The 13,132-nt window shown below is 42.2% G+C and overlaps 1 protein-coding gene across 3 annotated transcripts in view; it reads right to left on the bottom strand.

Moving 5' to 3' along the window:
* The window catches only part of MKRN1 (makorin ring finger protein 1), a 28,818-nt gene extending 15,929 nt beyond the window's left edge, over window positions 1-12,889 (bottom strand). Inside the window, exons 1-2 of one of the 3 annotated variants that reach the window (XM_030854000.2) lie at window positions 12,510-12,889; window positions 4,999-5,127 (exon numbers count right to left, since the gene is read on the bottom strand). In XM_030854000.2, the coding sequence (XP_030709860.1) occupies window positions 4,999-5,127; window positions 12,510-12,688 (308 nt within the window). In that variant the 5' untranslated portion in view covers window positions 12,689-12,889. Of the gene's footprint in view, window positions 1-4,998; window positions 5,128-12,209; window positions 12,231-12,509 lie in introns of those variants that run through there. The other 2 variants (XM_030854002.3, XM_030854001.2) reach the window with 2 other exon arrangements.
* Between the last annotated feature and the right edge of the window lie 243 nt (window positions 12,890-13,132).

The raw sequence follows: 13,132 nt of genomic DNA, 5'->3' as shown, positions 1-13,132 counted from the left end.
TGCTGATACCAAAACCAGAAAAAGATATCACAAAAAAAGAAAATTATAGACCAATATCACTGATGAACACAGATGCAAAAATCCTGAAGAAAATACTAGAAAACAGAATCCAACAACACATTAAAAGGATCATACACTATGAACAAGTGGGATTTATCCCAGGGATGCAAGGATTCTTCAATATACGCAAATTAATCAATGTGATACACCACATTAACAAATTAAGGAATAAAAACCATATAATCATCTCAATAGATGCAGAAAAAGCTTTTGACAAAATTCAACACCCATTTATGATAAAAACTCTCCAGAAAATGGGCAAAGAGGGAACCTACCTCAACATAATAAAAGACACATATGACAAACCCACAGCAAGCATCATACTCAATGGTGAAAAACTGAAAGCATTTCCACTAAGATCAGGAACAAGACAAGGATGTCCACTCTCGCCATTCTTATTCAACATAGTTTTGGAAGTCCTAGCCATAGCAATCGAAGAAAAAGAAATAAAAGGAATACAAATTGGAAAAGAAATAAAACTGTCACTGTTTGCTGATGACATGATACTATACATAGAGAATCCTAAAGATGCCACCAGAAAACTACTAGAACTAATCAATGAATTTGGTAAGGTTGCAGGATACAAAATTAACACACAGAAATCTCTGGCATTCCTATACACCAACAATGAAAAATCAGAAAGAGAAATTAAGGAAACACTCCCATTTACCACTGCAACAAAAAGAATAAAATACCTAGGAATAAACCTGCCTAAGGAGGTGAAAGACTTGTACTCAGAAAACTATAAAATACTGATGAAAGAAATCAAAGATGACAGAAAGAGATGGAGAAATATACCATGTTCTTGCATTGGAAGAATCAATATTGTGAAAATGACTATACTAGCCAAAGCAATCTACAGATTCAATGCAATCCCTATCAAACTACCAATGGCATTCTTCACAGAATTAGAACAAAAAATTTTACAATTCATATGGAAACACAAACACGTATGGAAAATGACTATACTAGCCAAAGCAATCTTGAGAAAGAAAAATGGAGCTGGAGGAATAAGGCTCCCTGACTTCAAACTATACCACAGAGCTACAGTAATCAAGACAGTATGGTACTGGCACAAAAACAGAAATATAGATCAATGGTACAAGATAGAATGCCCAGAGATAAACCCACACACACATGGGCACCTAATTTACAATAAAGGAGGCAAGAACATAGAATGGAGAAAAGACGGCCTCTTCAATAAGTGGTGCTGGGAAAACCGGACAGCTACATGTGAACGAATGAAATTAGAACACTACCTAACACCATACACAAAAATAAACTACAAATGGATTAAAGACTTAATATAAGACCAGACACTATAAAACTCTTAGAGGAAAACATAGGAAAAACACTCTTTGACATAAACCACAGCAAGATCTTTTTTGACCCACCTCCTAGAGTTCGGGAAATAAAACCAAAAATAAACAAATGGGTCTTAAACTTAAAAGCTTTGCACAGCAAAGGAAACCATAAACAAGACAAAAAGACAACCCTCAGAATGGGAGAAAATATTTGCAAATGAAACAACAGACAAAGGATTAATCTCCAAAATATACAAACAGCTCAATATCAAAAAACAAACAATCCAGTTTAAAAATGGGCGGAAGACCTAAATAGACATTTCACCAAGGAAGACGTACAGATGTCCAAGAGACACATGAAAAGATGCTCAACATCACTAATTATGAGAAATGCAAATCAAAACTACAATGAGGTATCACCTCACACCAGTCAGAATGGCCATCATCAAAAAATCTAGGGAAAAAAAAAAAAAACTCTAGAAACAATAAATGCTGGAAAGGGTGTGGTGAAAAGGGAACCCTCCTGCACTATTGGTGGGAATGTAAATTGATACAACCACCAAGGAGAACAGTATGGAAGTTCCTTAAAAAACTAAAACTGGAACTACCATATGACCCAGCAATCCCACTACTGGGCATATACCCTGAGAAAACGATAATTGAAGAAGAGACATGTACCACAATGTTCATTGCAGCTCTATTTACAATAGCCAGGACATGGAACCAACCTAACGGTCCACCAACAGATGAATGGATAAAGAAGATGTGGCACATATATACAGTGGAATATTACTCAGCCGTAAAAAAAAAACTGAGTTATTTGTAGTGAGGTGGATGGACCTAGAGTGTGTCATACAGAGTGAAGTTAAGTCAGAAAGAGAAAAACAAATACCGTATGCTAATGCATATATATGGAATCTAAAAAAAAAAAAAAGGTACTAATGAACCTAGTTGCAGGACAGAAATAGAGGTAGACATAGAAAATGGACTTGAGGACATGGATAGGGTGTGAGGGCAAAGTTGGGGCAAAGTGAGAGTAGCATGGACATATATACACCACCAAATGTAAAATAGTTGGCTGGTGGGAAGCAGCAGCATAGCACAGAGATCTGCTTGGTGCTTTGCGATAACCTAGAGGGGTGGGATAGGGAGGATGGGAGGGAGGCTAAGAGGGAGGGGATATGGGGACATGTGTATACATATGGCTGATTCTCTTTGTTATGCAACAGAAACTAACACAGTATTGTGAAGCAATTATACTCCAATAAAGATTTTTTTTTTTTTAATCCTGCAGAGACCATCCTACTACAAAGAATCGCTCATTCACAGTGGGATGGACTTCTAACACCTATTGCCCTTTTTAATATTGTGACTGACTACAAAAGACATATCTGGGTTTTTTACTTTTGGGTTTTTTTTTTTGAGGAGTGTCGTATCAGTTTTTTCCTTCTAGCAATATTGCAATGAAAAAAATCAGCAGAGAGCAAAATGACCACTAAACTCAGGTACCGGGGGTTCCATTTCTGGGAGGCTTCCTACAGTCACATGGAAAGAATCTTGTATTTCTTCTCTACTCTTACTAGATTTCCTAAGTAAAACAGATGTGAGATAGCCTAACATCAATATCCCACCCGTCAATAATTTCTTAGTCTTTTGAACTCTAAGCATTTGAACCCAATAGCTGACACAATTCTTTTCTGATAATAGGATGCTAAAATTGGCTATGACACTGTCAAAATATCTTACCTAGTGTGATCATTTAAAATATGCCTGGGACTTCCCTGGTGGCGCAGTGGTTAAGAATACGCCTGCCAATGCAGGGGACACGGGTTAGAGCCCTGGTCCAGGAAGATCTCACATGCTGCGGAACAACTAAGCCTGTGTGTCACAACTACTGAGCCTGCGCTCTAGAGCCCACAAGTCATAACTACTGAGCCGTCACGCCACAACTACTGAAGCCCACGTGCCTAGAGCCCGTGCTCCACAACAAGAGAAGCCACCATAATGAGAAGCCAGCACACCGCAATAAAGAGTAGCCCCCGCTCACTGCAACTAGAGAAAGCCTGCACAGCAACGAAGACCCAACACAGCCAAAAAGAAATTTTTAAATAAATTTTTTAAAAAACCTTAAAAAATATAAAATAAAATATGCCCAAAATTCTTTAACAGTCCTCCCCCCTTCAACAGGTGGAGGCCAATTTCTTTCCCCTTGAAAGTGGGCTGGACTTAGTGACTCGCTTGTAATAAACAGAATATAGTGGAAGTGACAGTGTGTGACTTCTGAGACTAGATCATAAAAAGGTATTGTGGCTTCGTCCTTGCTGTCTCTCTTGAATCACTTACTCTGGGGACAAGTTAGTGTGAGGACACTAAAGCAGCCCTAGGGAAATGTCCACGAGGCGAGGAACTAAGGCCTCCCACCATCAGATGTGTGAGTGAGCCACCTTCCAAGTGGTCTTCCGGCCCCCACTGAGACTTCAGATGATGGCAGCCCTGGCTGAAATCTTGGCTGCAATCTCTTGAGAGTCTCCAAGCTAGAACCACCCACTCAGCTAAGCCACGCCAAGGTTCCAGACCCCAGAAACTATGAGATAATAAATGTTTACCATTTTCAAGCTGCTGAATTTCAGGGTAACTTGTTTAACATCAATAGATAACTAATACACTTAGATATTTTCTAAACTGAGAAGATAAAGAAAAGCTCTAACTGGGACTTCCCTGGTGGTCCAGGGTTAGGTCTCAGCACTTCCACTGCAGGGGATACGGGTTTGTTCCCTGGTCAGGGAACTAAGATCCCACGTGCCGCGCAGTATGGCCAAAAAGAAAAAGAGAAGAAAAGCTCTACCCAATTGCTAGCAGAACCCACAGAACCCACTACTGCTGAATTGCAATTTAACAGGATTATGATACCAATTAATGAATGATTATAGAGATTACTTAATAACTAATCCCTCTTGATTTTCCACATTCTGAGATAGATACTAGAGACTGTTCTGAAGCATTTTCTGTAAATCTTGGCTTAAAATTTAGTCTTGCGAGCTCAAGTGGTTTATGAAAGTTTAGTTGGAATGAGAAGCCCTCTTAACTAGTAACCTAATACACTGTTCCAAATGCCTATGATCTCATTTTCTCTCCATAATTCATACTAATAGAGAACTGAAACTAGTCCCAATTGGTCAAATATGAACCTTATTCTTGGTCTTTAAGAGGAGATGCCATTAACAAACATGCCTTCACCACACCCTATTCCTAGGTTTGCCGGAAGTTGCTCCTCAGGCACTATTTAAATTTAGGACTGTATTATAAACTCATTTTTTAAATGTAATACATTCCCTCCAAGAGAGAGATGTCAGTGTGCTAACATTTCTAATGAGCACTTTTTAAAGTACTATTTTAGGGAATTTGCTGGCCATCCAGTGGTTAGGACTTGGTGCGTTCACCGCCATGACCCGGGTTCAATCGCCGGTTGGGGAACTAAGATCCTGCAAGCTGCGAGGCATGGCAAAAAAAAAAAAAGGACTATTTTAAATCTATTATTTACAAAGTTGTTGGAATTATGTATTTTCCTCTCATTTTTTTCTGCCAACCTCTCCATCCACCCCTGAACAAAACTGAATTGGAAACAAATTCTTACCTGCAGCGGTCTCCGTAAATACAGTACCCTCGCTGAAAATACTTGCACACTACACCATATGGACTGTCAGAGAGGTCATGTGAGTATCGACAGTTATCTCCTTCCTTACAAACCCCATGCATGAAATACCTGTGAGACAAAGAACCACAAGTTGGTTTATAAGTCAGTACTCAAAGAATTCATGACCAATATATTCTAATAACACAGGAGCACTATATACTAGTACTTTATTCTACTGTTATAGTCTATCTACACAAACACGAGAAATGAACACAAAGAAAGTAGAACTAGACTGTATGACCATAAAAGTATCCATGATGGTACTACAGGAAGGTTGCCTATAGATACAGACACCAATTTAAACTTTGAGGTCATCATTAATCTTGTCTCTACGGGTTAAGTCTGACTACTGCTCTCATTTTACAGTCCTACAGAGGTAGCTTCTTGTTTTCCACTAACTTCAGCCATAATGGCAGCTCTATCTGCAAAAAAATCAAAGATAAGCAAGAAACAACGTAAACCTGAACGGGTCAGACTACTGTATATGTTTCAATTCTTTGAGAAACCATTTTAATTCTTTAAAAGCCACATGTGAAAATACAAGTAAAATTTGTTGCAAAGGTAGAGGCAAAGGGAAATCACTTTCTGTCCTTCATTTAGCAGACTCTTGTTCTGAAGGAGAACATGTGTACCTAACTAGCAGTTTCCAAAAACCAAGTATCAGAGAATGACTCAGTTTCTAAGAGGACCTGGGAATTTGCTACAAGTGCAACTTCTGAGACCTCACCTCAGACCAACTAAACTGGAAATGGGGCGGGGGGCCAAGCAGCAATCTGTAAGTAACTAGGTGGATCAGGGAAGTGATAAGGGGCTTTATTTTTTTTGTAGATAATCCTGATCTTGTAAAGTGGGTAGAACTATCACCACCCGTTGCATCCTCCCTCCCATCACTGACTTTGGTCTCTTTCTCTTGAGTAGAGTTATGAAAATTTCATGTTGGCAGACCATTAACTGCCCCGAATATGCATCTATGTACAGCTGATCCAGAGTAAGGAAAAAGTGCCTACCTCCTGGGTGTGTCAATTATCTAGAGAAGGAAGGTAAAATAGCATTAAGTGCACTCTACTTGTCCACTGGATTGAAGGATATATAGAAAAGAGACTCATATTTACCTAAAGGAGCCTTGAAGAAGCCTGCCCCAAATTGAAATGTGAAAGGTTCTATTCAAATTACTGGCATGGGGCTTCCCTGGTGGCGCAGTGGTTGGGAATCCGCCTGCCAATGTGGGGGACACAAGTTCGAGCCCTGGTCCCGGAGGATCCCACATGCCATAGAGCAACTAGGCCTGTGAGCCACAACTGCTGAGCCTGCGCTCTGGAGCCCTGAGAGCCACAACTACTGAGCCTGCGTGCCACAACTACTGAAGCCCACGCTCCTGATGCCCGTGCTCCACAACAAGAGAAGCCAGTGCAATTAGAGGCCAGCTCACCGCAACAGGAAGTGGCCTGAGAGCCCGCGAGCAGCAACGAGGACCAAACGCAGCCAAAAATAAATAAATTAATTAATTTTAAAAAATGACTGGCATGTATACCTTCTATGTGACACAGAAAGAAAAAATGTTAACATCTTGGTGGAACAGCTATAATTATCAAGAAGATCCTGAACTACCCTAGGGTTTCAGTCCGTAACAAAACATAAGAATATAGTAGTAGGAAGTCAAATTCTAACTATAATTAACCTAATTTCAACTATTATCAGGTTTAACTTAATCTAACTAGGTCTGAACTTTTGCTCAACTACAGGGCAACTTTCTGCAAGCTTTGAAGCTGTCTGAGCACCACATAACACAAATTTGAGTTAAACCACTTGCGCCAATAGGTACTTTTTGACTGTATAAATGAACAGATTAATACTTAAAAAAACCCAACAACCCAACAAGTCAATAATTTCATTGTAATCACCACTAGTATAATCATGTTTCAAAGTATCTATAAAAGTATCCACACACACACAAAAAAAGTATCCACAGTTGGTAATTGCTTATTCATTTCAAACAGTCTCACTGTTTGAATACAGTTGCTTACTGTCCCATCCCCAGTGGGAACGTTCACAATTCTCAACACAAGACAAAGCTGTCTATATCTTCAATATTCTTTGGGGTCAGTTTGAAGTCAAAGGTGCACATACTGATACAGTTTTAAGGCTTGATAAAATACCTGCCCCTGGAGATTGCAGAGCCGTCGCTCCAAGGAGTTCAGCTCCCTGACACCTGCATTTCAACGTCCAGCAGGATGCTCTTCCTCAACACTTGTGCAACACCTCACACCACTATTACTTTCTGACATCCATGATAGTAAAAACTGTTCTCGAGAATCCAAAATGAAAGAGTAAAACTCAGAGTCACTGGCCCAAGACAGTGTAGCATGGCCTGTTGGCACCTTTTGACCAAGAGCATAATACAGCAATGACCAAGAATGGAGAGAACAGAGGGGAGGACAGGCTGGAAGGCTAGGGAAACAGATTCTGCAGGGCCTTTTAAGTCAAGTTATCTTAAAGCAGTAAGAAACCACTGAAAGATCTGAAACAAGGACATGTCAGAATTAAATTTAAATTTTAAAACACTACATTAATTTAGCCTTCTTCCAGGTGACGTGTCTGGGCCAGCTGATTACATTTACGTCTAGGGACTTCAGTTGATTCCAAGTTTCAAGAGCCAGCAGTGGATGCAGGCACCAGAACAGTTAATACAATCGGGCTGCAGCAGCAGTCAACTGTTTGGATCCAGGTAGTAATAAAAAGCACACAGTTTAAGAACTGGGAAGACTGTTTAAATTCCAGCTTTGTGACCCTCAGTAAAGCTATTTTGTCTTAGTTTCACCACTCTTTCAGATTTAAGAACTTAAAAAAAAACCAAAAAAACCCCTCCATGTGTGCAGTAGCAGCTGCATAGTGTCTTTGCTGGCACTGAGTTCATTTCCCCATCTCCCCTTCCACATCTCTTCTCTGCCTTGACTACATTTGTTTCCGACCACACACTGTAAGAGGTACACACTAACGAATCGGATAAGAAAAGCAAGAGACCTAGATGTCATGCCATAAGAAGATTTTAAGTAACTGGAGTAGTTTGGCCAGAAGACAAAGGAATAGCCTTTTGCAGCACTATTCCTGGCAAAGTCAATACATGTGGGAAGCTACATCATAAACCTGGCTCAGCGTAAGGACTGAGAACTAGAACTATCCAGCAATGAAATAAGCTCCTGAGGTCCAGAACTAGCATCACCAAAGGAATTCAAGCAGACACAAATCACCTGATACCGCAGAATCAACAGAAACACTAGAATACAAGCCCTAATTAGTTACTGCCAAATACTAAGCATTATTTTACATGGTTGTTTGGTACATATGGTCTGGGTTTCTGGTTTGTTTTACTTGCCTTTTGTCTCTCAGTGATATTAACACTGTTGGTATAAACAGTCCTCACAGTGAAATCCCTTCTTGCCAATCCATGTCTAAGAGATTATGACATGATAGTGTAAGTTATAACCTAAAGAAGAAGAAAGGCAACTCTCCCAAGAATTTCTCCCCATTTTCTTTTTTAAATGCCACCACCAAAAAGTCATCATCCAAATTCACCTTAATGCCAGTGTCCAGGCTGAGCTTGCCTTCAGTTAAAGGCTGGGCCATATGATTTCTATGGTTCCTTCCACCTTGAAGATTCTATGACTCCAATCAGACATTGTCCAGTAATAAAGACAAATACAACTGACTAGAATCCCCGACTGTTGTACCTCTTGGAAACGTAAGCATGGTTACCAAGATATATATAAGAAACCCCAACAGTAGCTTGTGAGGGTGTAAGAGAACCACCCAATACCCTCAAAGTACTTCTAGGCGTCATAACAACCTGTCTGGGGATTTACAGAATATTAATTAATTTGGCACTTAATCACTTAATCTGCTGTGACACTGTTTACTGTTACTTAATTCTTGATAAGTACATGCACCCTATTTCTCAAACTAGATTGTAAATTCCTGGTGTTTAAGAACTATAGTTTATTCTGCTTTTTATCTTCTATAGTACCTGTACACATAATACTTAGATATGTGTTCAGTAAAAACTGTAGAAGACACTAGGTGTCATGGGGAATCACAGTGCCAGTAGCAAATTAATTTCTCTTTCCCTGGGCTGAATAGCTTTTTCAATGGCATCCCTTCAAAAAAACACTAAAGTCTGAAGGCAATAAATTTTATTGTGGATATCACAGCACTTGGATAAAGACTTTCCGGAAAAACTCCCTTCATTTTTACACTACACTTAAAGTTTTTGAAAAATCAAAATGAAAAAACACTTGGTTTTTGTGTATTATTTCAATACACTCGTCTACCATTGTAGAAGCACTCTGATAAAACATTGTCTAAGTTCAAAATTACAACTTGCAAGTTATGACTTTGTTGTTTTAACCCCCAACACTCAAGAAAACTAGAAGCAGCAATAGCATTTCTAGTTCACAGCACTAAATTCTAATAAAAGATATCAAAATGGCCTGGTGGGGGCAGCATAACACAGTTCCTTGGGAAAAGTATACCTAGGTTTTCCTTAAAGGCCGCGAAGATAAACACAATGACAGAATTTCAAGAGAAATATTTAGACAATTACTAACCAACAAGAAAATACAGATGATTCTGAGCAACCAAAAACAAATTTATAACATCCAAACAGCTAAGAGGATTATACCCTTGGTGAAGAAAACAGCCTTAGTCAAATTCCTAGATATAAAGGGGGGAAGAGGCACAAACTAGAACACTATCTTGAATTCTCTTCAAAGGAGATTTTGCTATCAAACACAATGAAAATATTTATAATACAGTGCATTTCTGCATTTCCTTCAACATCTAGCTCTATGTCTCTCGTTGTAAGCACTAATGCTTATTTACTGAATAACTGAATGAGGTAGTCCCAGAAAGATATACACATGTTCTATTAAGTCCTTTGTCTTTGCTGATTTACAAGGGTCGTCCACTTCTTAACGAAAGCAGAGGAATCTCACAAGCACATATCAAAGTGGGTAATTTTAGGTGTGGATTTATCAAGATCAATTTAAGCATTTACTGAGTATACCAGGCACTGAGTAAAGCCCTACAGATACAATGATAAACAAAACAGGGCCCCTGAAAGCTCAAAGCTTACAATAAATAAATGAAGATATCATATTTGGTATTCCCCTATTCAAAAGGAAGAAAGATTTTTTAACAGGAGATCGTGTTACTACTTAGAACAACTGAAAACAATATCAAATATTAAAACCCAAGACTTATCAACTAGCCTGTGCTTTTTTGGATAACTGTCTCAAGCAAAAGCTATAAACAGCTTCATATGAAAAACAAAAACAATAGCATATCTAAGCCTGTATCTGATACATAATGCTTCTTAGAAATATTACTCAGCTACGTAAATTTCTTAAATATATAAATCTATTGGTTCATGGGCAAGGAACTCCCACTGGTCCAGGATCGATCTGGGATCTTTCAGAAACTCAAAGATCCTAAAGGTAGACAAAAAGGAATGATTAGTCTGGTGAGCTGTTCTGAATTCTGGTGACACTGGTGAGGAAGTAGAAAAGGGGAAGTAGATCAGGGAAAAGTGCCTAACAGAGGGGAAAGTAAAGTGTAGAAGTGGTAACGCATTCTGAGCAGAAATGAGTTGAGCTCAGATACAGACGCAACAGGATAATAATGAGACAAGTAATATATAGTAATGTCAAGTTAGTGATGGGTATTCAAGGCTAAACTATATTGAGATCACAGTCTGTGTAAAATCAAGGCACTGAATAGAGTTCTTAAAGAACCCACATATTAAAGGAAGATTAGTCTGTGTATAGATAGATTGGAACTGCAGGATGAATGGCTAGAAAATTCAGGAATGTAAAAGGTTACACTACTCCCTTTATTTTTATATTTTTTTATTTTTTTGCGGTACGCTGGCCTCTCACTGCTGTGGCCTCTCCCGTTGCAGAGCACAGGCTCCCGACGCGCAGGCTCAGCGGCCATGGCTCACGGGCCTAGCCGCTCCGCGGCATGTGGGATCTTCCCGGACCGGGGCACGAACCCGTGTCCCCTGCATCGGCAGGCAGACTCCCAACCACTGCGCCACCAGGGAAGCCCCTAGTCCCTTTATTTTTAAAAGAGTCAACTAGCACATACATATCAACTGTAACATCGTAGATAAAAGAGAAGTAACAGACTCAAATAATTGGTTCCATTAATAGGAATTTTTTAATTCTCATTCTTTGGGATACTGCACAAGTATTCTAAGGATCTACAGATCACTAATAAAAGAAGCTACCTCAAACGGCTTTTATGCTTTCTACATCCCGTTATTGAAAATAAACTTAATTAAACTTATCATTCATGCCTTAAATGTATCATGTTAAGCACTGAGAACGCTTCACTCTCGCTGTTAATACCAGGGAAGTGAGTTTTGTATATTAAGAATATTTTCAAACATTTACATATAAATTAAATTACCCCACCTAAGTGAAAACCGGCGTTTCAACTGATTTTTTCAACCGATTGAAAAACAAAAGCTTCTAGGCGCTTACTGATCACTTTTTAAAAATCCAAGTACAACATCCAATTAAATGCCCTAATCTTAAACGTACAGCTCGATAATTTTTTACAGGCGTGCACACGTCAGTATAACCGTCCTCCACTAATCACTTATTTTTTTTCCAAATATTTTCATCCGACATCCCAAACCAAAACAAAATCTCTCTCCTTTGGGAGCGACGAGCTCCTCGACTCCCTTAAATAAGATGCGTGGATTTCCAAGAGATACCTTTAGCCGGGGCACGGGAACGGCAACCCGTCAAATTTAAGGCGGAGGAGACGACCCCGGCCCGGCACTCGGTTCTAAGACAAAGCTCACAACCGCCAACCTCGATAAACATACAAAGAAGAAATAACCAAAGCTCCTGCTCCAGGTGGGGCGGGGGCCGAGAGACCCGAGAAGACTTTACAAACGGATGACACGGCGCGGGGCCCGGCAGCCAAGCCCCCTCGCCGGGGCCCGCGGCGCCGCTCCCCGGCCAGGCAGGGTCGCGGGGAGGCGGCTGGCTCCAGGAGACACCGCCAACCTCCTTCTCGAAACGGCTAGCTGGAGGCAGGGGCTGGGGGATCCGGCGACAATAAGAAGGAGGGAGGAGTCATCCTACCTCTCCCCGTGCGCGCTGCGCGCTCCGCCGGGTGCGGGGAGACTGCGGGCGGTGCGGCGGATCCGCAACGAGGCCGCGCGCGCCCGAGCCTCGGCGGCCGGCGGGGGTTGACGCAGCGCGGGCGGCGAGGCCGCGGCGGCCGCGGGGACAGGAACGCCGGCGGCGGCGGCAGCAGCAGCAGCACCGTCGGCGGCGGCTACGAAACGCCGGTTCCCCTCCCACCTCCGGCCGGTCGCCCGCCCCTTCCTCCGGGGTCTCGGTCCCCTCCCCGCGCCCGGCGCCGGCCGCGCTGCGTCTCACCTGCAGGTGACCTGTTTAGTCCAGCCGCCGCTGCTGCCGTCGCTGCCGCCTCCCCCGCCCCCCGCCCCCAGGGACGGGGAGGTGACTGTGGGGGTAGGGGTGGGGGAGGCCGCTGCCGCCGCTGCCGCTCGTGCTCCTGATGTTGTGGCTGTTGTTCCGGGAGCTGCAGCCTCCGCCATTACTGTTTATCCCACACAGCAATGGCGCCGGAACTTCCGGGATCACATAATTCCGGTCCGGCTGCGGGGAGGAGAAGGCGGCAAGGCGAGGGGTGGAGAAGGACACTGAGGCGCCCGCTCGTTCCCCTCTGCCCCGCGTCGCGTCTCAGAGCGATCTCGCCGCTAGCACTGCGGGCCGGAGCCCGAGCGCCCCCAGCCCGCCCCCAGGGCTCTCTGATTGGTGGGCGAGGCAGCCCCGCCTTGGAGGGGCGGGGCGAGGGCGGGCTACCCCAGGTGAGGCCCACCCCCCCACCTACTGCCCCCAGGCTCCACATCCAGGGAACCAAAGTCCTCATTTCAAGGGCACTGACTTAGAGGAATGCGTCCCAGCATAGGCTGATGCAGTGGAGAGGCGGAGTGGGATTGGGGTCCTGGGTTTGAATCCAGACTTCCCTGGCTCTACCA

Source organism: Globicephala melas, chromosome 9 (genome assembly GCF_963455315.2).
Source record: "Globicephala melas chromosome 9, mGloMel1.2, whole genome shotgun sequence".
NCBI lineage: Eukaryota > Metazoa > Chordata > Mammalia > Artiodactyla > Delphinidae > Globicephala > Globicephala melas.
The sequence above is the reverse complement of the archived record's forward strand: the minus strand, read 5'-3'. Positions and strand labels throughout refer to the sequence as shown.